This window comes from Euleptes europaea, chromosome 14 (genome assembly GCF_029931775.1).
Source record: "Euleptes europaea isolate rEulEur1 chromosome 14, rEulEur1.hap1, whole genome shotgun sequence".
Classification (NCBI taxonomy): Eukaryota; Metazoa; Chordata; class Lepidosauria; order Squamata; family Sphaerodactylidae; genus Euleptes; species Euleptes europaea.
The window spans coordinates 39641689-39668394 of record NC_079325.1 but is presented as its reverse complement, the minus strand read 5'-3'; the positions used below and the strand labels follow the sequence as shown (position 1 = coordinate 39668394).

At 43.9% G+C, this 26706-nt stretch overlaps 2 protein-coding genes across 2 annotated transcripts in view; one reads left to right on the top strand and one right to left on the bottom strand.

Annotated features, from left to right (window-relative positions):
• The window catches only part of MAPKAP1 (MAPK associated protein 1), a 408697-nt gene extending 390049 nt beyond the window's left edge, over window positions 1-18648 (top strand). The window contains exon 13 of the mRNA XM_056860945.1: window positions 18638-18648. The gene's annotated coding sequence lies outside the window, so the exon portion shown is untranslated. The remainder of the gene's footprint in view (window positions 1-18637) is intronic.
• The window catches only part of SCAI (suppressor of cancer cell invasion), a 79022-nt gene continuing 67311 nt past the window's right edge, over window positions 14996-26706 (bottom strand). The window contains exons 11-18 of the mRNA XM_056860950.1: window positions 26564-26665; window positions 26163-26241; window positions 21973-22072; window positions 21101-21182; window positions 19838-19910; window positions 17358-17531; window positions 17081-17181; window positions 14996-15679 (exon numbers count right to left, since the gene is read on the bottom strand). Coding sequence (XP_056716928.1) covers window positions 15530-15679; window positions 17081-17181; window positions 17358-17531; window positions 19838-19910; window positions 21101-21182; window positions 21973-22072; window positions 26163-26241; window positions 26564-26665 — 861 coding nt within the window. The 3' untranslated portion in view covers window positions 14996-15529. The remainder of the gene's footprint in view (window positions 15680-17080; window positions 17182-17357; window positions 17532-19837; window positions 19911-21100; window positions 21183-21972; window positions 22073-26162; window positions 26242-26563; window positions 26666-26706) is intronic.

Here is a 26706-nt window from a genome sequence, read left to right as displayed (position 1 = left end):
GAAACTTTCTGCACATTGCCAAGGATACTACAAACTGTTCTAGAGCACATGCTCAATTTACATGGGTGCCTCAACACTCTCCCACATGGCCCCAGAGGCACACTACAGATCCCTTCCCAGCATGTTGCAGGGAAAACCAGTGGTGGTGGGCAAGCTGTCTTTCTTGGGGAAATAACTGGCATAACCAATCTTCTCAACAAGCATTCTCAGAAGCCACTATGAAGGCTTTTAGGGATGCAGAGAACCAGTTTGTATTTCCTGTTGCTACTACTGTGAGAATAACATTGTCCAAATATGTCTATTATTTGTTTAGAAAACTTATCTCCTGCACTCTACAGAGCCTGCTTGAGGCAATTTACAAAGCAAAACTTAACAAAAATATAAAGTGTCATAAAATCCCAGCATTAAGAACCCAGCCAGACCATAAAATGCAGAACACAGCACAGTTTAAAACCAGTCTCAAGACTGTTCAGACTAGGAGCAGACTCCCATTGATGACATTGAGCCATCTTGCAGACTGTGTGTGAAGTGCCGTCAAGTCACCTCTGAGCTACAGCGAATCAATTTACACAGACTGAAAAACAGAATACAAATAATTTGAAATAAAATGAAGCAGTCAACTTCCTTGCTGCGAGTTCAGGTGTCGACCACCTGTTAAGTTCAACCACTTAAAGCGGATTCTTGGAAATCTATGCTTGCATCACAGACACCAAACTGCCTTTAAAGACTCATGTTGTGGTTTTGACTCTTTAAAGGTATGAATTTCTGAGTTTTTATTTCTGTGTACCTGGGGAAGGCACTGGCAAACCACCCCGTAAACAAAGTCTGCCTTGGAAACGTCGGGAGGTGACGTCACCCCATGGGTCAGGAATGACCCGGTGCTTGCACAGGGGACCTTTACCTTTTTACCTGTATCTAGATCTATACTATTTTGCTAGAAGATATTAGATTCCCCCCCCATGTAACCAACTTTCATATGTTTTTGTGTTGTTATATTTTACTTTTTCGTTTTTATACTGAAGTAGCTACAATAAAAAGGGATTTTTTAAATTCAAAGTTTGTATCGTTGCTTGGAGTGACTGGTTAAATTAGATAAAAGTATTTTTTTCAGTGAAATACAAGACCTAAAAAACCGTAGCCACTTATCACAGCAAATGACCGCTTCACTCACCCCCTCCTCCGTTAAAAAGAGCTTTAGGACCCTCGCGTCCAACACCTTCCCAAGTACAAAAGCGGTCATCGGTGCTCCGCTAGAGTTCACCTGACTCTCTGAAAGGACCTTTGTTACTGATCGCCTCCACCCACTCCTCCTTCGCATTCACCATAACGCCAGGACAGCCGCCGCCTCCCGGATACACCTCCACGTCAGTGCAATTACAGTAATGCCAAGCAAACCCTAATCACCATATTTACCAAAAACCAAGTTCCACCAAGGAAAACCCCTCTCAGACACCGTGAGTCCAGCCCCACACCCTCAAACTGTTATGGACGCCAGTGTTCCTACTATCGCAATCGCAGTAAACCGTAACGAGCCGGCAGTTCACGTCCCCTCACAGCCACGCTAGACAAAGAAAAAAACATACACATTAATCCGCCCCCCTCATAACTTACCGGCTGTTCCTCACAGAAACGATACTGCCACCGGACCCGGAAACTCCGTCTCTACAGGCCGCCGGAAGTGACGAGACAAGGATCGATGAGGAGGAACGGAAGAAGACGCTGGGGGGGGGGCGGCGCGAGAGGCGCGTCCTTCGCGCGACAGGGAAGGCGCTGGCGAAAATGGCGGCGGCGCAGGTGCCTCGCTCGCTTCAGAAGCCCGCCGCCTTCTCCGGAGGCGTCTCGGCCGTGGCGGGAAGGGCTCAATACTGCGAGAAGGCAAGCAAAGCTGCGCTCTCTCGAAAGAGATTGGGATCTCTCCTACTATACCAATAAAAGGGGGCATTAAAGTCAGCCTCGCCTCTTTTTTTTTTTTTTTTTAAACTGGCCTACGTTCGAACGACCGAACTTGTAACGACGATGAAAGGGTGGGGGAGGGGAGAGAGACGGCTTGGGACCGTCTCCTGAAATGGAAAACGTTGTCTCTGATGACTTTTATTCGTCTTCGTGTCTTCTGTGCAGTCCCACATGGGAACTGCGCAGGCGCAGGCCCGCCACGGGGATATTGAAAGCTGCTATAAAGCCTCAGCGCTTCAGAGCGCTCCCCTCCCCCCCCAGCCGTTAGAGTGACCCAACTGCCCAACTGTCACTCGATTGGGGGGGGGGAGCGCTCTCCCGCCAGTTCTCTTTCTGCCGCAGCGGGGAGAAGACTTGTCTTGCTTCGGCTCTTTCAATCTCTTCTAAGCCTTCCCCGGCGGGTACTCTCTTTATTTTGTTTAAGCGCAGGTAGTCGTAAACCCGATAGGAAGAAAGTAGATTCCTTTGAAATGGGGTGTTGGAGGAGAGCGTTACGGATAGCGTAGGCTGCCAAAAAATAATAAGTGGGTGATAATTGTGACAGTACCCCAGAGACCTCCCGGTAATAATTGGCTTCCAGACTGCCAGGGAAGGAATTTCGGCCTAGCTACAAGCCTGCTCTGTGCACTGGGTCACTGGGCTAAGAGTCATGGAGTGTCAGAGTGAACGATAAACAATGCTAGGGAGAAACTGGGTGAAACGGCAACTGTCCTGAGTCGCCTTTCTGTCTGTAATACAATCAGCTATGCATAACTTGTTGATGTACCGTCATAACTTGAATCTGGATCAGTATCTCTCCCCCAGTATAATTGGGACTCAGAGATTTCTGCCCATTAGGGCCTCTGAGTCAGCAGCTGCAAATAATCTGTTTTCTTGCTGACGATCTTGGGCCTCCTTCTCCCCCGCGAATCCCTGTTTTACTGCAACATAATCAAGCCTGAACTGACCCTAGACGCTAAAATGACGGCCCTCCTCCGCCCCTCCTCGGGGCGTCGACGCGAGTTTCCGCCGCGCAGCAGCCAACTTCCTCGCGCGGCGGCCGGCCGGGCAGCCCTCGGGGCCCAGCATGAGCGGGCGGGTGCAGAGCGGCGGCGCTGCTGCGGCGGTGGGAGCGGGGCGGCGGGAGGCAGATGGCTTGCGGCGGGGCGGCTTTTCCGCCGGCCGGCCCGGCGCCCTCGCCGCGGTACCACAAGGAGCTGAGCCGGGCGGCGGCCGAGGAGCTGCTGGCCCGGGCCGGCCGCGACGGCAGCTTCCTGGTGCGCGACAGCGAGAGCGTGGCCGGCGCCTTCGCCCTCTGCCTGCTGGGAGTGGCCCGACGGGGCGGGCGGGCGGTCCTCGGTCCCCCTTCCCGGCGGCGGCGGCAGGGGGCGCTCGGCGCTGCGCGGCCGGAAAGCCTTCGCTTGGCAGGGTGGGGGCACAAGGATCATGGAACGCCCCCCCCAAAAGGCTCCAGCGTTTGCCGGAGTGTTCCGGCCGTCCCTTGAGCTGCAGGAGGGGGGACGCTGCAGCCCCGCGGCTCAGCGGTTGCCCCGCGCGGCTCTGGGCAGGTGTCCAGCGCCCCCCGCCCGGAGGGGCCGTGGCTCAGTGGCAGAGCCTCTGCTTGGCAGGCAGAAGGTCCCACGTTCGATCCCCAGTGGCATCTCCGGGTAAAGGGACTGGGCAAGCAGGTGATGGGAAAGACCTCCGCCTGAGACCCTGCACAGCCGCTGCTGTTCTAAGTAGACAACACTGACCTTGATGGATCAAGAGTCAGATTCAATAGAAGGCAAGAAGGGGCCCTGGCTCAGTGGCAGAGCGTCTGTTTGGCATTTGGCACGCAGAAGGTCCCAGGTTCAATCCCCAGTGGCATCTCCAGTTAAGGGACCAGGCAAGTAGCTGATGGGAGAGATCCTGGAGTGCCTGTCTGAGTAGACAATACTGACTTTGATGGACCAAAGGTCTGATTCAATATAAGGCAGCTTCATGTGTGTTCATGTGTGACTAATCCGAGGCTATTGTACTTTGGTCACATTATGAGAAGACGAGAGTCACTGGAAAAGACAGTCATGCTAGGAAAAGTTGATGGCAGCAGGAAAAGAGGAAGACCAAGAGATGGATTGACTCTATAAAGGAAGCCACAGCCCTCAATTTGCAAGACCTGAGCAAGGCTGTCAAAGATAGGACATTTTGGAGGACATTGATTCATGAGTCGGAGACGACTTGACGGCACTTAACACACACACACACACACAGTCATAAACCTCAGTGTAGAACATGGCTTCTAGGTGAGAAGGTGCACTCCAGCCAGGCACCTTGTCCCCTCATCACCTCTCCTACCTGCAGACATGTTCTCGTCCCTCTTCATAGATCCACTTGAAAGAAAATTAACAGAAGTTCTGGAAGATGATTACATATGGGAGTGCTATTTTGTTAAGGAGACTCAAGCATTATACCAGTTTACATTTCAAGATCAAAAGTATATCAACCCACAGCTGTATAGGGAAGAGAGACTGAACTAGACAGACTAAGCTCTTGGTCTGAACATACCACTACCAAGCCAGGATGTTAATTCTCTCAGCCGAACTACTGCACAAGGTTGTAAGGATCAAATGGAGGAAAGGAGAACATGTATTGCCACTCTAAGCTCTTTGCAGCTTCTTCAGCGGTGGCTCACAAAAGCTCATTCCCTGCCAGAAATTTTGTTAAGTCTTTAAGGTGCGACTGGGCTCTTGCTCATTTCTACTAATGACAGACCAACACGGCTACTCATCGTGATCTAAGCTCTTTGCAGTAAGGGTGAGATCAATATGTAAAATGGCTGAGACGACCTGCTATATAACAACCACTTATGGCGAAGGCTAGGTTTTGAACAGGACAGCATAGTCTACGACAACATTCAGGATGACATTGGTTAATGTGCTCTCATAATCTGAGAAAAAATACATCTTGTCACTACTGCAAAGCAGCTAGGATTTGCTGTTCTTTATAAGATTCCTTTACGCACAGTATTAACTGACCTAGTTTGCAAACAAGCTCAAGGGTCACAATTTAAAAGGTCATGGTTTCAAATGTTAGGCCTAGAACTTGGGCATTTCCTCACTATGTTTTAAAGAAGCATGACTGCTGCCAACCCACATATTTCACACAAAAGTAGTGTTTAGTGTTTACAAAGTGATATTGTCGTTCCATTTTCTTTCTACCAAGTGTTCATGCTTCACATTCCTTAGATCAGGGATCCCCAATCTTTTTTAGTCTGCGGGCACATTTGAAATTCTAGCACAGCACGGTGGGTGCAGCAGCAACATGGCTGCCACAAGACATGGAGCCAGCCGCAAAATTGCCACAGCTTAACTTCAGTAACACAGTGCATCTGTGGTGGCAGCTGCTGGCAAAGCAACATTTAAAACACTGAACAGCCAATCAACTTTCCAATAGTCAAATTAAAAGCCCTATCTGGCCACACCCACTTCCTAAAAATACTTGGCGGGTGCCAAAAAAGGAGTCAGCAGGCACCATGTTGGGGACCCCTGCCTTAGAAAAAGCAAAAGTAGGTAAGGGCAACTTAAACTCTTAGGTGCTTAAATACTTATGTGAGTTAATCTAAACAGAAATTTCACATCAACCAGTTTTATAAACAAATACACTTAATTTGCTGTCTGAAGTTAGCGGCTGGGGAAGTAATTATGTGCTTTTTTGTGAACTTTTTTTAAAGACACTGAGATAACTAATTCCCATTGTAAAATTAACTTCAAATGATTAAGTTACCACGAACATTTAAAAAAACAAGGGGAAATGTGAAAGTAAGTAGGACGGTCATAGGAAAACCATTTATTATAGTTCAGCCAGGTTTTAAGCTTCATGAACCCTTAGGTTTCTCTAATATACTATTGGAGCTCGGATCAGAGAACTGAGTACAAGAGTGAAGAAAAATGCTTAACATTAGCAGGAGAAAAGATCAAACATCCTTTCATTTGTTTATAGCTCACCTAATCTTGAAAACTCAGAAGCACGCAATTAAGCAAATATGTTTATTGTATATTGGTAATACATAGAATTTGAGTGGGTCTCGTACAAAATTAATGTACAGTAATTCACAACTGATGAATGTACTCACATTCCAAGCAAACATTAACCAACGTGAAAGTCTTCAGGACACTGACAGCAAACCCCCAGAAATGTCATCCTTGTTACTTAATACAACACAAATCAGTATTTTTACAGTATTTTGTTCCCTTGATGCTATGTCAGCTCTGTAGAGAATCACAGTGTTAGCTTTGAAATTTTTTTAGTGGAATAAGTCTTCCAAACAGCAATAAATAGAGGGTAGTGGCAGAAGCTTTGGGTTTACAAAAAGGTTGCCACGGGCCCTGTTGTTATCGCCTTGCTGAGATAGCTTTTCACTGAATCCTTGGGAATACATCTGCACGAACCACAGCATGAATCAATATCGGCCAACAAACTGGGAGAACTGATGGAGTGAAATAAGGTAACATTCATGGATGGGTTTATGGCTTCGGTAATTCAGATGCATTAGACAGAGTTTGTACAGTATTACAAGAGACAGACATTAGGTTTCCACATTAACTGGGGACTATGGTGTATAGCAAGAACTCCTGGCAAGGAAAAAAAAAGTATAATTTACAACCTTGTAAACAAGAATGGTCCCTGATCTTCTCAGTATAAGAGAAGCATCATACCACACTGGTCAGATCAGGAATTGTAAAAATCTCAAGTCATGATGTAGATAAACTGGCACCAAGACGTAGTTATGTAACAAAGGTAACAGTGGCTTTGTGAACCATTACAGAGGTTTGTTACCCTACAGCATTATCACATGCACTATGGACTAGCAGCATTTAGAACAGGTTTGGTACATGTAAAACGCTTGTGCTTCAATCTCTTCGTGAAAGAGATCCTAAGATACAGCTGTATATTCCCTACAACTGGCATCACAGTTCAACAACATTTCAATTACAGACAAGCATTTGCCACAGATTAAAATTCTTTTTACTACTAACGAGGCAAGTTATTCCAATTTCCAAATAAGATGTGTGTTTTTTAAGTCATGTTACTTTCTAATCGAAGCTTATTTTTTTTTAAATCACACAAGTTTGTCAACATTGTGCCATTCTAGGTGCAGACAATGGGACTGACTACCTTTTAAAGAGCTGATCAGAATTTCAGTGGGAACCCAATCCTAACAGCGTTAAAGAGACGGGCAGCACAATCCTAAGGGCGGGGGGATTGTGCTGGCACGGCCAAGGAAGGCGCAGAGGCACCGCCTCTTGATCGGTTTGCTGCGCCACGGTGAGCAAGCAGATCTAGAAATGCCCCCGAGCCCCATGGAACTGCTCTATGCCACCATTTTTGCAGGTGTAAGTCTACGCCAGCAAAAGGGAGCTTTCCCAGGGCATAAGGCCTTAGAGAGCTGACTAGTGTCAGCATCGCACCGGGAACGCCCCCTTTGGCGCCGGCACAAGCTCCTGCACTGGAGGAACACTGCCTCCAAGGCTGCACTGACACCAATGTGTGGCGTTGCTGCGCTGCTCCCCAGAACCTGCACAGGTGCTCATTTGCATGGCACAAGTGGCACTAATGTCGGCACAGGGGTCACATCAGCTCCTAAACCCATTCCCCCCTTCAGGATTGCTCTGTAAAATATATATATTCTAGTGCACTCATAGCTCTTCCTGACAGCTGCTTGTAGTCTGATAAATTGTTTACTGATATGAATTCCTTTTCATTGTGCAGCAGAAATCAATTCTATTTGAAGCTACTGGATTTTATATGGTCTTTTGCATTATCCTAACATGCTCATATGACCAAAAAGGACTAGGAGAATCACTATAGCCAAGAATACACTACTTTTATATAGCCAAACAAAGCATCTGCAGAGCTAGAGACTTACAAGCTCTATATAAGCAAACAAAATACGCATAAACATGCAAAATGGCACTAGAGAGTACAGGCTTAAAGATCCACAACAGAATTGGTAATCAGGCCCAAGTGATATCAGAATCCAAAGGCACCAATAAAAGTTAAGCTAGAATCTGACAAGCAACTTCAGTACTTACTCAAGATTAGTTCCTTCAATTTCATCATGCAATGCCAAGCAGATACATACCTTTCCCTACCCTTCCCAGCTCTCCAAGGAAAGTAATTCTGAAATAGTAACTAGTTCCTGGCATTTTTTAAAAAAAATTAAAAATCCTGCCAATTTACAATTGTTATCAAAAAAGGATACACCCTAAATAATCTGTTTTGAGTCTTCACTTCCTAGAGAAAGGTATTCCTCTCATCTGCTTCCCAGACAATTCCCCTACCCCAATTCTTTCCTAACCTTTCCATTGGCCTACCCAGCAGGGCAAAAGAGTTGTTTGTTGTGCTTTACAACTAAAAAGGCATAGAATAAATTAAGCATAAGAAATTTAGTCTATGACTTGGCTCTGCTGCCTAGCTTAGCATGGCCCTAGTGAACTAATAAAAGCCTAAAGAAACTTGCAATATACAGTAAACACCAACAGCTGCCAAACTGTTTCATTGGAATTTCCAAGTGTGCTTGAGACTTTAGCTTGGCAAATACAAAACAGATTCCAAATTAAAATCTAGACATGACTCCAGACCAAATTGGAATTTTGAAACTCTGATCTTAAGGGTTGGTTTGGTTAACCTTGCAAGAACATAACACAGGAAAAGACCCACATAGACCAAATAGCCACTTCAAGTAGTTTCTTTATGGCTAACAAAAGAGTACATCAAAGCGTCCACATTAAGGGAAGCTAGCTTAGCAGAGCAGAAGGGTGACTGGACAGCTAAAGGTTTCTCACAGTAGGAATCTGGGAGATGCTGAGATCACTACTCTGGAGCATCAGAAATGTCAAGGTACAAGGCAGGCAAAAAGTAATTTCAACACTGTCAGACTTTCAATATCCTGGTCTCCAATATCCAGCGACAGATGACGACCAAATAAAACAAATTAAATGTTAATGCTTCAAGTTGGCCTATCACCCTATGGCATCTAGCAATCCCAAATATGGCAATCATTTGCTAGTGTGGCACACAGTGGTCTCAACATGAAGCTGGCTTATAGTGGATCAGAACATTAGTCCATCAAGGTCAGCGGTGTCTACTCAGACTGGCAGGGTCTCTCCAGAGGTACAGGTGAATGTATTTCACATCATCTCCTACTCTTTAATTGGAGATGATGGAAACTGAACCTGGGACCTTCTGCATGCAAAGCAGATACCCCACCACTGAGGCACAGCCCCTCCCCAAACATACTGGGTGGAGCAGATTTTGGTGAGTAATGTTTTGCCCTTTTCTATAGAGGTTCTCAGGTGGTCATCAACAACAGCGACCGTAAAACCTAACACAGAAAGAATGCCTGGAGGAGGAGGAAGAAGAGTTGGTTTTTATATGCCGATTTTCTCTGCCTTTTAACGAGAATCCAACTGGATTACAATCTCCTTCCTTTCCTCTCCCCACAATAGACACCTTGTGAGGTAGGTGAGGCTGAGAGAGCTCAAAGAGAACTGTGACTAGCCCAAGGTCACCCAGCAGGCTTCATGTGGAGGAATGGGGAAACCAACCCAGTTGTCCAGATTACAGTCCACTGCTCTTAACCACTGTACCACGCTGGCTCACTACAGTTGCTGACACTAATCTAATGAATGTACAGAATATTGTTATGAATGAAGTGCAAAAAACCAGATTTTTAAACACAAGCTAAGAAACCAATCAGGAAGGAGCATGCTTCAGAGGTGCCTGCAAAAATTTAGACAGGATTCTGAAGCTGCCTGTATGATGTATTAATCAAAATCCAAAATAGCAAGAATTCTTACACACTCCTTGATCATTCTCCCTCCCCTTGAACTTTAAGCAATTTCATGGATTCAAGGCAAACACATGTTTCAAGAGAAACATTTTCACAAGGTTAATGAACATTGAAATTATTTTTAGATCTACCAAAATTTAGGAACATGAACGCCCTTTGACCTTGAACACAGCGTATTTTTCTTGATCTCCAAAACTGTTTCCTAGCAGCCATTACTTAACAAAAAACAGTTTGATCACTGCTGACTAATCTAGCAAGACAAAATTCTACTTGGAAACATCAGCTGAATACAATGAGAACCTAATTAACAGTTTTAGGGGTTACAATGGGTTAATATTTTGTTACTCGGCCAGTTTTAATGCAACGCAGCATCAAAACAATATTGATGTCCCAACAAACCTTACAACTTCCGAAAATGGCCCAAGCAAGGCAGCAATGTTCCCCTTTGCATGGACTTAAACCTGCCAAGTACACAGTAAAATCATTGGTTCTTGTAGGTTATCCGGGCTGTGTGACCGTGGTCTTGGTATTTTCTTTCCTGACGTTTCGCCAGCAGCTGTGGCAGGCATCTTCAGAGGAGTCACACTGAAGGACAGTGTCACATAGTGTCATGTGTGTAGGAAGAGTAATATATAGTCAGAAAGGGGTTGGGTTTGAGCTGAATCATTGTCCTGCAAAAAGTATCCAAGGTAATGTGCTAATCATTGTCCTGTAAGTATCAAGATAATGTGCTAATGAGGGTGTGGTATGTTAATATGGAACCATTGTATCCTGAATGATCTGTTAATGTGTGAAATCCAAAACTAATCCGCATGGCTATTGTGGACTGTAGTCTCCAGACTAACAAAGACTACAGGACAATGATTAGCATATTACCTTTGATACTTTTTGCAGGACAATGATTCAGCTCAAACCCAACCCCTTTCTGATTATATATTACTCTTCCTACACACTTGACACTGAGAGACACTGTCCTTCAGTGTGACTCCTCTGAAGATGCCTGCCACAACTGCTGGCGAAACGTCAGGAAAGAAAATACCAAGACCACGGTCACACAGCCCGGATAACCTACAAGAACCAATGAACTCTGACCGTGAAAGCCTTCAACAATACACAGTAAAATCATTTACTGCTAACTATATCTTCCTGTATTAGAGCTTGCCAATATTTGGGGGGCGGGGTTGCTATGTAATGTTTTGGTATAAATCTACAGAGCAAAAAGGTAGATTCGAGCCCAATAGCATCTTAGAGACCAACAAGGGTTTGGGGATATAAGCTTTCGAGAGTCAAAGCTCCCTTCGTCAGCAAAAAGTCAACATCTACCTATATGTAAAGATGATGCATCACCTGCCGATAGCTGCCCTGAGGCCCGGCCTTTGGGTTGGGGAGGGCTGGGTAAAAATGCAATAACATAAACCTAAGAGTACAGTCCTCTTAAAACATGGAGTTAATGGAAGCTTAAAGGAAAGGCAGTTTGCTTGAACACTTTTTGTTTTTCTAGTGTATTTGTGCCTATAGCAAACAGCAGATTACAGAGGAGCGCACTTCTAATTTTTGAAGGTATTGATGCTCCTTATAACTTGAGGTGCCAAGCACTGAACCTGGGATCTTCTGCATGCAAAGCATGTGCTCTAACCAATCAAGCTATCGCCCCTCCCCCCTTTATGTTCTTCTGGATTTTGTTGGCTGCAACCAACTTTACACAGAACAGCATGCTTCCTATTGGCACTATAGGCATAAGTCATAAAAGAAAATCAACTGCTTGCACTTCCATTGACCCAACTTCAGCAGTATGCAAAAGCTGGAAGGAAGTATTTGTGAGCTTAAGCTAAGGCTTGTTTTAAAAATTCAACAGAACATTATGTTCCCAAAAAGGGGGGCATTTGGGCACAAAGGGCAGTTCATTTGAGATTTTTTATATGTCCCCAGCATGTTGGTGTTTTTTTTTTTTAAAGCAGGGATTGCAATTCCCCTGCAGGCAAACCCACCCCTTGGTAATGCATAATTAAACATGAGCATAAAAACTCTTTCCTTGAGCCATTCTGACTGACAGCAGCTCTGCAGCATCACTGGCAGAGGACTTTCACATGACCTGCAACCTGATCCTTTTGACAGGAGATATTGGGGTATTGAATTTAGGAGCTTCTGCATGCACACCAGATGCTCTACCATTGAGCTAAAGCCCCGACCCCCCAGACAGTATTTAGTAGCCAATTCCAGCAAATGCCCTTTGCTGCTAATGGTAGAGTTACAAAAACACCCAAGTATGATCTGAGAAATCACATTTGTGGAGCTGATAAAGTGGATATCTTTTGCTACTTTATTGTACATAATGAGGCCAGAAAAAAATGTCTGCCCTCAACTTCCATTTCATTTTAACTTGTTAAACCTTTGCAGACCTGACTAATTGCTGCGAATAATGACAAATAAAAATTCCTCATTTGCATTAGCAGCAGAGACAAAGTAAGACAACATTGCATGAATACTCATGGGGTAGGTGATTACCAGTCTTTTATACAAGTTTTGTAATTACTTGTGATTTGCACTTGTTCTTTTAACCTGCATACTTGGTTTCATTATGTCTTAAATCTATGGTCCAGACAAACATTTGACAACAAAATACAAAATGGACGTATTAACAGAAGACTTCTTTCCAAGATCATGCACACATACCATTCCAATATAATGGGGCAAAATGGAACAAGATGGCCTGTGGATTCTTAGCATGTTTGCTAGTGATAGCCAGAGGACTCTCCTTGTTTAAACTGGGAGTTTAAGAAAAGATAACCTTCTAAAATGTCAACTGCACCGAACTGCAGAACAAGTACAGGTGTTCTGTATTCCTAAGCAGTTTTCCTTGGGACTCATGTGGAATTTAAAGCCTACTCAGAGATATACCTGTGATGAGGGGAAAACTGACGCCAACATGTTACAGGGAGGCAAACAAGCTTTATCACAGGGTTAAAATCTGGCTGGTGAGCATGAGGTCACAGTTAGTTCAATTAATGAAACATCCATCTCCAAATTTAATACACAAATCCCTAGTATCTGGATAGTGAGATATTGTAATAAACTTACTATGGCCAAACACCATCTGTGAATTACAGACTCATGCAATCAGTCTGAGCAACAGTATCCCGAATGATCCTACCCCAAATGGAATGAATTCTACTCTGCACCTGTGCATACACCTTTTATGTTGTATACATACGATTCTCCGACTATGCTATATATATATATAAATATCTACAAATATACAGATTTATAGGCAGCACCCCTTCCCCCCATCCCCAACTGGCAGATGGAGTGCACACTGTACATATAACACACACCACTCATCTACATTGTCATTTTTAAAAAAGAAAACAAAAAGCCCCCACCGTATTTCAGGCACAAGGGGACCACAAGACCAGAAGCACCACAGAAGAAAATGCACCAGTGCTTGTTACCAAACCTAGCCCAAGCCAAGCTACTTTGCTATTAAACTACTCTCAAGTGCCAACTGAAAGCGAGGGCATTCTCAAGTCAAGCTAATAGGGTAGTAAAAGCGCTGCAAACTCTGGATCCCATTGCCTACGTCCCCATTGCACTTTATGCCCGACCTAAGGCACCTTTTGTCGTTGCTCCTAAGCACAGCCTTTCCCCGCTCTGCAATGGACCTCAATCCCCCTTGTTCCTAAACTGCTGGCCGTTTCCTCTCATCCTGGGCAGTGGCTGAGATAGGTTTGCATGGCAGCCTGCTCAAAAATACCAAGCAAAGGAGTATTTACTTAAGAGAACACCCAACGTGGGAAAAACAAACACAATAGTTGTTTCCACAGCCTCAGTTCAACCTGTTTTGTGACAGGGGGACACACACAGAGATATTTCCTATTGATCTTAGGGAAATCCCATAATCATATTACAAAATGCACTCACTAAGGGTTAAAACAGTGCTTGAATTGTGTGCTCATTCAGTTGGTTAAACCTGAATATACTGGATAATGACCAACTGGTCTCCCAAGTCTGACAGCAATGGGATAATTAACACAGGAGCCTCACAGCAACCCAGCCATGACCATCTGAGCAACTGCAACGTAGAAATAAGAGGCCTGTGCTATCAGTGGCCAGTACATCTCTGCACTTTGTTTCTCTTATATTGAAACTGTTTATATTCTAGGCCGGCAAAGCATGAACACCTTCCTTGATAGCAGTATTTTCACTGTACAAAGAGCTTGTTAACTGAAAGTAGACCGAAAAGAAAAACATGCATAATAGAAACTTGATGCCCTCAAGATGGTTGTGCTTTACTGTAGCCTTTGGGACAGGCCTCTTCATCTACGGCAACTGGTTGAGTCTCAGCTCATCTTAAAACTGGGTGCAGAGGACAACTTGAAAGCAGCACCCTTCCTCAGCATCCCTTTCTTTCCTCCCTCCAAAGCCATGCTACCCGTGTTCTACTCCTAACATAGGGATGATTTCCTGGCAGCCGCCATTTGGCTTTTCAGCAGCTCCAGTACCCCATCAAATGCCCTCCTTCAACAGCTATGATATTCCTGTAGCCCATATAAGCACTTAAAGGGCTCTACTGGCAAAGTTATCATGCGCCCCATGCTCTTATCTCATCCAAACTCTTGCAGGAAGATTTCATGCTTCTCACAGTGAGGACAACGTGAGCCTCTCTCATATCTGTAACAAGGATGTCTTTCGAGCTGCCAGAGGCCAGGCAGTGATTTTTTTTTTTTTGCCACACTACAACATGAATTTGTGTCATTAATCATGAAACAAGAACAGCTCTCTTGGATCTAGAGGAATGCCATGAAAGATTCTCTCACAGTCAAAGTGTGGCAGTGGAAGTTCAAAGCAGCTCCTTGCCATGTGTCCTTGTGCAGGGAAAGGCTGGTGTTTTCCATTCCTAGGCATGACTCTGGCCAAAGCTGGGGAATGGTACTCGTTTGTGTGGTGGAGGAAGGCAGTTCTTCCTTGAGCAATTCACAATCCAAGCAGACTGGTCCTAACCATCCTCCTTAGGCAGAAGGATCATGGCTCTGCAAGAGGCACAGAGGGTGGTCCAGGAAAGAGCTGGGGGACCAATTTCTTGATGTGGTAATATGCCCTGAACCAGTTATTTCGGGCCCAGAGGGGATGTCCTGCATTCTTAACCAGCAAATGACTTAGCTTTATATCAGAACATAGAATTTGTGGGAAACACTATATTTTCTGGGATCATTCCAATATCACTTCATCCCTTCAGACATGATGCTCCCTCTTGAGTTGATCAAGTGTATTGTCTTGAGAGACTTGTTTATTGCTATCGCTGCTTTGCACGGTGTGGTCCCACCATTCACATTTTAAATCCAGACTCTTTGGGGAAAGAAGATCACTTTCTTCTTGAACTTTTTTGCTTCCAATTTTTTTTAAAAACTGTACAAAAATAAAGAATTTCCACACACATGGGCTAAAAGTGATAGCATTTAAATACTTAGCATCATTTGTCATGTGGTTAGTTGCAACCATTAAAATCAAAATTTAAAACCAGGGGATATCTTTAGTCTTAAAATTTTAAAAGAGGCAGAAGGGTTTAGTATATAAAATTGACCCCATACAGAATGGAAACAGCTGTGCCTACAGCCATTTTATTTTTTAAAAAAATAATCATAAATTTAAAAATAAAAATCAAGTAAATTCCTTTTGTGGATCTTCACATTAGAAAACTGCACCATTTCAAAAACCTGTGGCCGGGAACACCCTTCTGCAGTAAGAAAACCAGAACACGTTTCCATTTTAATAATCATCAAGGGTGGTTTCCAGGAATACGTTTCGAACATCCAGCATGGAAGCCAGCTCCAAAATGTGCTTTTGGAGGTGTGGATTCTCCACAGTTTCGTCCCTTGGCAGCTGGGGATAGGATTCTGGATAATTTCTGGTTTCCTGCTATGGAAAGAAGGGGAGGGGGGGAACAGAAGAGAGAACAGCATTTTAATTAGCCAGTATAGTCATCATACAGAAGGGAAACATTTCATTATACATAGCTGACTGCAGCTCCACATAAGCTCTGAGACTGTTCTCATGAATATGAACACGTGAAGCTGCCTTCTAGTGAATCAGACCCTTGGTCCATCGAAGTCAGTATTGTCTACTCAGACCAGCAGCGGCTCTCCAGGGTCTCAGGCAGAGGTCTTTCACATCACCTACTTGCCTAGTCCCTTTAACTGGAGATGCCAGGGATTGAACCTGGGAACTTCTGCATGCCAAGCAGATGCTCTACCACTGAGCTACAGCCCCTCCCACAACTCATGTGCATCTGCTGAATTAGGAATACGAAATTGAGAAGGAAACGGCCAGGGAATAGATACAAGATCACACTAGGATGTGGTGTCTTTGGTGCTCTTGAAAACAAAGATTTCTGTTATGTCTTCTGCATAGTGGGAAAACTGAACCAAACACCCATTCATTTGAATTATAGGTTAACATATGTACAGATGTGTGTGTAAAGTGCTGTCAAGTCACATATGACTTATGGCAACCCCATACAGATATGTACACAGAAATCTAGAAGCATCCTTCCCTCTTGCCACATTCTGAATCACTGTACAGGTGTTTAAAATGCCTAAAGTATAAATTAACAATATCCAGTGAAATATTCCAGACACATATAGACTGGAAATCAAAGAGTTACTTTAAGCACACCTAAGGAGTTGGAATGCCCAGTAGGGTTTTGATTAGTTTGTTCCCATGCCATATCATAACCTGCTTCTGAAAAGCCCTGCAATTTCAAGAGAAGTTTGGGGTGGGGTGGGGGGAAGGCAACTCAACCAGCAACTCAAAACCCAATTCAATATCAAAACAAGCTGATGTTTAAATCCTGGCTATATCTTTTCCCAGCTTTGACAACTGGTGTCCTTCAGCTCTGGACTTTATAAATTTTCTCACTTTAGTTTTAAATTTCAGCAATATCACATACCCTGAGATTTAAACCAGTACTTATTTTGTAGTATGTATGCAATGACCAACTGAAGTATCTGCAAATGGTTTCAGTGCTTTTGACAGAGATGTTATTGAAGTTAGATGCAGTGACTGTAGGAGTACCTACCACTAGGAAGAAAAAAAAAGAGCACCCAGGCAAATATTTAAGCAAACCCTAGTTGAAGCTAAGCAGAAATGTCTGAGAACTGAAGCACAACCCAAACAAGGATACCTTCCTCCACTGATGGAGAACTGAAGCTTACAAGCACAGAAGAAAGCCTTTTATCCAGAAGTGATGCATTTCTGAATGCACAACAGTCTATCAATGAGCCATCTTGAAAGAAAGGAAGACAGAGTTCCCTGGCATACCCGGAAGATTTTGTGCATCCTCATGGTGGCCGAGCAGAAGATGAATCTTGTTAGAAGTAAGCGAAGGAATTCATCTCCAAAAAACTGCAGAAAAGCCTGGTCTGCAGAGAGGAAAAAGACAGCACGTACAGAAAGCTCGATTCAGAAAGGCTCTTTATACATTTCTGAAAGAGAGACATGGGACTGCAGTATTTCCTGCCTCCCCAGCCTGAGACACTGCACTTAAAAACAGCTGTTGACTATTTTCAGCTGCAGAGCTACTTCCATCGAAGCATACCTATGGAACGGGAATGTGTCAGCAATTGTGCAATATCCCGATTGATTTTTCGAAGATAATCATGACACTTGTCCCACAGTCCTCTGCGCATGCTTGATAATCCAGAGACAAATAGGAATGCCATTAATGGGTTGTTCAGAAAGAAGGTGAAGAGGCTACCTCGTTGGGATTGATCTAGAAGTCAACAGAAGAACGACAAAATGACATGCTTGGCATACAAAAGAAGAGAGATTGTAGCCCACAGTAAAATCCCTGCAGCTCTCACTGAAGTGTGGAGAGATGCCATTTAAAAATCTCCCGCCATTAGATGAAAGCAGAACAAAGGCTAAACATGCTCCCCCCACCAACTTGTGTAAGAATCAGTTTATTCCATTTTGTGCGCAACAGGTCTTTCTTTCGTTGGTACAGTGAACCCTGGGAATTTGCTACAGCGGGCCCTTTTTATTTTTTTTAGCATTATAACCTATTGTATCCTGGGTAAGAAATGTAAATACCCTAACAAAGTAAGATTTTGTCCATTTTGCTGAAAATCCGTGCACTTTTGTGACCCAACACTGAACCCCCAAGTCCTCATCAATCAGGTAGGTTTTACAAAACATGATCAGGTTTGGCTAGTCTGTACTGGAAGGGAGTTCTATAACTGGGAGGACAGCCACAGAAAATGTATAGCATGTCAACAACAACAACACCACTTTTACTGGCATATGAATGTATAACATTAGCATGTTAGCATCAAATGTTACCGGCACCATTATCCCAGTGAAGAAAGAAGCACAATACCTTCAAGGAGCAGATCCCAACCCCACCCTCAAACACAAGAATTCTCTTCCCCACCGTCACCATCCCAATTATTGTCCACAATGAAAGCTATTCCTTCAACTTCAAATAGCTCTTAGCTGCATTGAAACATTCAAGACTAAGTAGAACAAGGGAAAGGAAAGGTCAGTGGATTTAAGGCTATGATAAGTATTTTCCCCTCCTGCTGGAGACATTCACAGTTGTTGTTTTTAAAGGTAAGTTCTATTATTTTCAGCATTTCTCGGGACAAGTTTAGTGTTATTTTCACAGGGACAACACTTATTTTCAACTGAAAAGCCTCTCAGCACATAATAGAACTTACCTCAAAAGTCAAAAGAGTGAAGGTCTCCAGCTTCTCATGCATTCACTGCTGACCACCACCTTCCTGTGTCACAAATTATGTCACCAGACTGGACTTCATGCTGGGAAAGGGGCAGCTCTCTCAGAGAGAGACACACCAGAACCATTTACAGTTATAGGGACTGGAAAAACGGGTTGGAAAGTTAATAGAAATAGAGAGCTTTTACTGAGCAAATATTTAGCTCCCTAATCAGATCACTACTCACTGTAGAGTGTCCCGTTAAGTTAGGCCAGACAAGTAAACCCCTGAAGACAGCTTACCACAGCCTCCAGCGTGAGACAACACATTTATTTCTTTAGCTATCCAAACCTAAAAGCCACTCCAATTCCTTTTGAGATGCATGACCCTTGCACTTATACAATAAAGGTGCCTCTGAAGGTAGATGCCCTGGAAAGAAGGGATACAAGCACACAATTCCTTCAGACACACCTGCTACTAACTGCCTTGCACTGTGCAACTTATCTTATAAGTGGCCTGTAGCCACAAAGAAGCTTCCTATATAAATATTCCAGGTTTCTCCCTCTCTACCCCAAACCATTTTCATTTTGGTTTTCTCTCTCAGTAAAAATGCGTATCATGGTGGATTATTCTCTCCTCCATCGCCCCTGTTTTTTCTTTAAAGCTTTTAACGTTGTCCAAATTGACCCCTTTAGCCAGAAGTCAAAATACAGATATTAGTTGAACAGCAAGTATATCTGACTGGTTACCATCCAGCAGCAGTGCTGAGGGCCTCTCCTGGGGCTGACAACTCCCGGCTTTTGTTGTATTCCTAGTAATTTCAGAAAGCGAAATTGGCAGTGAAGCCTTTGAATATTCTACCAACGTATATTCTACCAGAATTAGTCTGCTGCAGCCAGGATGACTAGGAATCTGGTAGTACCTCAAGGACTAAGGAATCTGTTGACACACAAGCTTTTGAGAGACGGAGCCCATTTTGTCAGATGCATGAATTTCTGCAATTCTGTTGCTGGAACAGAGGGTGAGATAGCCCAAATTGCAGTTTGCTCAAACTTGAGCAATGCTCCCACCGGTGGAACAACACAACAAGGATTGTGCCAGAGTGGCTTCACCAAGTGTTCAGGGCACATGTTTCCTTTTGAGAGGTAAACTTCAGTTATGACAAGCATGTTAATGAGCTGTTTACTGCAAACTGCCAGAAGACACAGGGTACTCTGCTCACCGTGGCTCAGAGACTCAACCAAAAAGGTGCGGCCACAGGTTTTTATCTGCAAAGCTAACACCCTCGTTAATTTGCACTTTTAAATACAGGATTTTAGCAAAGGACTGAAATCTTGCTATGGAGGACAAACACCTTCCCTACCTTGCAACGCTTTTGGATATGTCGTTGGCGAAAGCAGGCACACCAATGGTTGTCCAAATAAGTTTGTGAAATTCTGGAAGAGAACAGATTAAAGACAAACACACAGATCTCAGCACTCCTAGAAAAATAGGGAAGATAAGGAAGCATGGAACTGATCAGTAGTTGGAAGGCTGGCTCTAAGAGCCCCATGTAAGAAAGTTGTAAGTATAACTGAGCATCTATTAAGAACATGTCTGCGCTAGTTATTTAGAAGACACATTGCAGAACACTTCTCAAATGACAAGTGCATATGTAGCCAAGTGCTGGGCCTATCCAAATTAAAGATCCCAGACAGTTTTATCACTAAGAAGGTGTTAAATCTCTGTCATGTCTGTCCACATACTATCCCCCCTCAAGCCTTTTGAAGGCTGGAGAGCATATCCACAAGAGATGCATAGGACAGGAAGGACAAATGAAACAAGACAACACTGTGCAATGATGCAGACATGCCCTTACGGTAAGTCCTATAAGTTTAAAGAACTTTTATAGCAGCTCTTTCTCTTCCTTCCCCCTTCTTTTTCCATTACTGCTGGAAAGGTTATAAAAATTACTTCGTATGTGTGGATTAATGCTACCATCATGAGTTGTCATTTTAAATGACGTTTTAGATTTAGTCTTATGTTGTTTGAATTTTAGCTGTATAACACTGTTGTAAGCCACTCTGAGGTTGGTGAGTAGGTCTGAAGGAAAGAAGGAAGCAGGAAAAGGTAAAGATGGGGGTTGCGAGGAGGAAAGAGGAAACTGTGTTGGAGAAAGGGAAATGGGGGGAAATGAGGAATCCCCTTGCAAGTCTTTGGAGGTTCCCCACTGTGCAAGCCATAGTTTTCGCAGGAGGTAGGAAAGAAGGCTGCCAGGAGGTAGGGAAGGAGAAAAATCAGAAGACAGGGGAGTAGATAAAGGTAGGTTGCTGCTGGGTGAGAAGGAAGCAGGAAAAGGAGAGGGGCTTTCAGGAAAGGGAAAGAGGTAATAGTGAGGAGGGGGGTTTCCAGCTTGTTCCCTCTAACAGCCAAGGCAATAGTGCAGCACAGTGGGGAACATCCACAGAAAGATGTTTCCTGTGCACTTGGGAGATACCTCAGTATGCAAAAATATTACTTTGTAAATGTTCTTCCCCTTCTAAGAAGTCCAAACAGTAGCTTTATGGAGAAGTGAACATCCTCATTGCCTCCTAATAGACACAGTGTCTGGAGGACCGTTACACATAGCCACTTGCAGAGGTCTTACCTTGTAGGCAACGCTGTTAGATGAGTCCACTATGATAAACATAGGCTTCCTGGTGAAAGGATAAAGATCTCCAGGATGCAAGCTAGAGCAGAGAACAAGAAATATTCAGAGGTACACTGGGAAGCTGGAAAGGGATGCAGCCATTCCATGCACGCTCTTCTTTCCCTTAGTTATGCACTTGAATCTCCCCAAAGGAAGAAAAACTGCAAGAAAGTAGTCTGTTATGCAAGACTCCTTTTCCTGGTAGACAAACAACTCATCAGGATCGCACTATCCTCCTTTGCAATGGATTAACATTCCTTATCCCTGGTATTAAGGTTCATGAGTGACCAGAAATACAGTGCCTGAATCCACAATCGCCTTGGAGTGAACACCAGAGCTGTTATATGTTCCACAGAAACCAAACAGCTTAGTCAGGATGAACACCCCCCCCCCAAGCTTGCTGTCTAAAATGCTCGGTTTTCCATAATGTTCTCCAGGGAACTCTCCCCTCGCTCCCCCACTTGTTTGTACAAGCGCTTGAAGTACAGACATAAACACACACAGACCCTCCTGCTCACAGGTTTGCAATTTAAGTGAACATGGGTGTGGAATTGGACAGTCATGTAGCTCCTTCTAAATCCTGTCAGAACTTTGACATACATTTGTTGGTGCACAGGAATACATTTGGGACAGATCCTTGTCTCAAGCAGGGAAGCACACGGGGCAGAGCAGAACGAACATGAAACACAATCGATTCAAGGCAGATCGCAGGGATAGCCCCACACAGCAGGTTTCTTTTTTTTGAAAGCCTATTTAACACATGGGATGACATTTGATTCCAAGTACAGGAGACTGCCTGAAACCTTCTCTTCCAGGAGCAAGCTACTCACCAGTGCATCTCTTTGTATGACTGGTTCCGCTTGTGGATGGCATCCCCATTTATAACATCCCGATTGCTGTTTGTCAGGACACCCCCAAAATCATAGGGACCTACAGGTAACAACACGGGAGCCAGGATGAGCAGCAGCAAGACAGTGAGGTTGGATATGAAACAAACACGGCATATTACAAACGGTGCCAGCTGGGAGAAAAGTAGAATTTATGAGAATTGGCCAATTGTAGCTGGACATCTGGTTTGTGCACTTAAAACACAACTTCTGCATTTCAACTCAGCCACACAATACATCCCGTCTGTTTTGCATTGTTACGTTTTGGAAACCACAAAGCAAGGTAAGATTCCTGCGTCCCTTTATAATCTGTCATAACCTTGGTTAAGATTTGGCAGTCACCGAAGACACGATTTACTGCCAGGTTGGGGCTGCTGACCATCCTGCTTTAGATTAAAGGTAAAGGTGCCCTGTGCAAGCACAGGGTCATTCCTGACCCATGGGGTGACATCACATTCCGATGTTTACTAGGCAGACTTTGTTTTACTGGGTGGTTTGCCAGTGCCTTCCCCAGTCATCTTCCCTTTACCCCCGGCAACCTGGGTACTCATTTTACCGACCTCGGAAGGATGGAAGGCTGAGTCAACCTTGAGCCGGCTACCTGAAACCGACTCCCGTCAGGATCAAACTCAGGTCGTGAGCAGAGCTTGGACTGCAGTACTGCAGCTTACAACTCTGCGCCACGAAGCTCCTACTTTAGATTACACAGCATCAAAAAGATATCTAAGCTATTAGAAGCTGCTTTAATGAGAGCCGTGTTTATTTCATATAGGAAAGATTGATCTATCCAATATTTAAAACCACCACCACCAATATATTCAAGTCAATATATTTGAGAGCTAGAATTCATCCTTCTAACACATCAACAAGAACCTTTCCAGAGTCAGCAGTAACAGCCACCACCACGGCAAAAGCAATACAGAACTGCTGGAGGTGTGTGCTTTGGAAAGCTCCAAAATGAACAACTGCAGCTAGACCCGCTCTTGGTAACAGCCATGTATTCAGTCTTACAGGCCCAGCTTAACAACTGCCTCGTGGGACTTGTTTTCCAAAACAAGTCGATGCAATTTTCATTTTTTGCACTTTGCACTTAATCACCTGTTCCCAGTGGAGAGCCACAGATATCATCGTTTGTTTGCTAGATAGCTACTTAGCTGACTTTACAGTCCAATTCTATGCATGTTTACAAAGGAGCAGTCCCACTGAGTTTCATAGGACTTACTCCCAAATATGTGTCTGTAGGATTGCACCTTAAAGGTTAATCTTCACAATCAGCTGGTGACGAAACAAGCTGGTTACTTTATGAACATACCCCTATAACTAGACAACTCGCTAGCCATTTCAAACCAAAAAGTTAATACATGTTAATCCTGGTCTTAGAAATCAGGACTACGGATAGTCATGGAGTCAAGTCTACACAAAAGCCATCTCATTTCCTCAAGGGGATCCCACTAGTGGATAATCAAGAGGCAAAGTTATCTGTGATGACTGATTAAGTGAAAGCCAACAAACTGCAGTCACATGTTTGCCTTAAGAGCCATTTATAACTGAATACCAATTCGCTCAAACGTGTAAACGGGCCCAAGGCTGATAATGAGAACAATCCAGAAGTCTTGCAAATGTAACACAAAGATGGACCACAGGTGCCGTTAAGCCAAGCTTCAAGAGGAATGTCTTGAACCCAAAGTTTGGAAGCATATCTCAATCTTCATTTAAAAAAAATGCTTTTCCTTGATACTTGCAGAGTTCTGACTTCAAAATTCAGCTGTGGTGCTGCCTAATGATCTTTGACCCGCCTGCCAAAATTTCCCTCCAGCATTTTAAGGAAGGGCTGTGTGGGTCAAACAAGCTGAGCATGCGACTGGATATTATAAAAGTAGCCGATGCACCTGTCTTCCACGTTTGCAAAAAAACATTAGGACTCCAGTCCACAGTAGATGGGTCAGACCAAGATTTCAGCTCCTGAAATCTTCTTTCCACATCACTCTATTTCTAAGATTCAGATCGTCAAAGAATTACAGATCCAGGGGACTGGAAGGACAGAAGGGTGTAATGCATGGGAATCATGCAAATGGGACCAGGAAGTTACAAGCAATGGACGAAAAGCAAGAAGCTGCGATTGGAGGCCCACTCTGACCACTCGAAGCTCTAAACAGTTCCCCTGCTGGCTTCTGAAATATCCTCAGACAGGGAGTGCTTTTGAAAACAGTTGCGATTTTCAGAATAAACCAGATCATGCACAGAAATACAGCAGTTTAACTCAAGACTTCACTAAAAAAAAGGAAGTAGAAACACAAGAAACTCCCATCAATATGCCTTCTGTTACAAACTGGAAATGTTTTATCACTTTTCAGTCTTGGTTCAAGGAAGACTTTGACATTATCATTTAAGACTCCTTAAAGGGCAAGCGCAATCAGCCCTTCTGTTGCTCTTTTACAGATGAAATACTCCACTGAATGGACTTTGGTCCTAACTCAAAGCCATTCTTATGGTCAGTCACATAACCCAAAAGAATAGCAACTGTTGTGTTATGCTGCAACTTCAGGCATATCCTTCTAAAACCAAGACAACTGTAAGACTGAGACTCACCTGGATGGTTGCTTTCTATCGCTCCTGGTTGGGTGCAGCACTCAACTGAGAGGACAGAAAGCAACCCAGGAAAGAAGTTCCTCTTTCCAATTAGATCATTATCATCGCACACAGCACAGAAGGTCAGCTAAATGGACGGATTTACCCAAACTGGCCCCATACTGGGTCCTATTTGCTATATGGCTTGCAGGGATCAGCATGGGCAAACTGGGACTGCTGGAGCAGTGAACCTGATCCCTGAAACTGAGTTGTCTAGAGGGCCTTTAAAGGCACACAGACATCACCTGAAACCAAGAGAGGCACAGGAAATCTAGGAGGCTCTCCAAAAGACAGTGATGGAACATTTGTTCTGCAGGACACTGGGAAGAAAAAGAAGTCATGCAGGAAACTTAGTCAACAAAACATAGGCCAGCAGGAGGGCTACAGATCTGCGTCCAAAGCACACAGAAAAGTCCAACACCAATCAACTTTTAAAAAAAACCTGTAAAAAAATTTACAGGTTTCTTTTTGGTGCAAGTATCTGGAAAGGTTTATGAATCATGCAAGAAAGATGGAACAAGCATGCATCGTATAAAGGAATGCAAGTCTTAAGTGGATGGAGTGAATCTAATCTGACTTTTGTTTGGGAGGATTTCTTCATTTAATGCAAACATGATACCTCGGGAACCAAATCACTTTGGTTTGTTTGATCTGGACAACCAGTGTATTTTTTAATGGCTTTTAGTTTGTTTGTTTTTTAAAGATGTCAGCTGCATCCCAGTATTTGGCCAAGTTGGATAGGTGGGGAGGAAAGTGGGGTGGAGGGAAGTTACCAAAGTCATGACAAGGGCTTGAATTGTCATGGTAACAAGCAGAGAAGGAATAACATCTACCTTTTTAATACCCTTTTCAAGCACAGCCATCCTCTGGCCATGCCTGCATGTTACTAATATTGGTTGACAGTTTTGTGTTCAAAACTATAATCGCAAAGGGCCAAGTGAGCCCCAGAAGCATTTACGATTTTTGACACTTCAGCACAGTACAGACACTTACCAAGGGTGGTGATCCTTTTCACACAGTGGCAGAGCCAGTTAGTGCCAACCCAGCCCTGATATAATGTAATATCTGAGCCTGGAGATCTGTAACATAACTCAAGTTTGCAAAAATACCCCCCTTGCTGTTTTACAGAGGAAAGGGAGAAAGAACACGAACTTGGGCCATGTGCTTTAAAGTGCTGTGGATTCAAATGAGTGGGTAAGCAAGATGGGCACACCGCACACATGCTCTTATGCTGTGCAAAGAGGACTGCCAGCTTGGTAAGTGCCTGAATTGGGTTTGACACTTCGAAAGTCTGAAAAATCTGACATGGGACCTGAAGGTAGATTAAGAAGCAAGCCCCCAAAATACACAGCATTAATGTTGCTATGTCAGCAAAGGAAAGCTGGACCACCCCAGAAGAGGAGTTTTTCTTTTGGGAGGAGGAGTTCGGAGACCTTCTGTTGGTCTGTGGATCATAAAGAGAATTCAAGCCCTGCTCATGACAGGGAGCATTCCTTTATTTGTACCTTCACTATCCGAACGACCTGAAGGGAACACGCCAGTGGCCGACAGGTAGATCAGCAGGACGCTGTTTGCAGGCAGTTCCTGAAAAGTTGACAGGAAAAGAGATGGTATTTATTTTGAATGCATGACAGAGGCACACCTTACACATCATTCCCAGCTGCATTTCAGGGGATACTGGGTTCCTTTGAGCCTATCTAGGGGAAGGGAGGAATACTTAAGATTTTATGCTGTTTTTCAGAAGCCTCTACAGCAAATAACAAAGTCAAATCGCTCACACAGTAACAGTCAACAGAAACTGACTGGGAATGAGGAGTACGGTGGCACAGCTGCATTTGAATTCAGCAAAGTTCTATGTTGGTAGGTTCTTCTGCTGAAGAGAAGCACTCCCCCTTTCCCCACAAACCTTAAACGATGCAGCTAGGAAGGTATACAACTGACTGAAAGTTGGCTTGTATAGCAAGTATTTGTGGGGATTCTCCCTCCTTGCTGGCTTTTCAGCTGTCTCCTGTTTAAAAGAAACATATGTTCCTAAATCAGCCGTTGTAT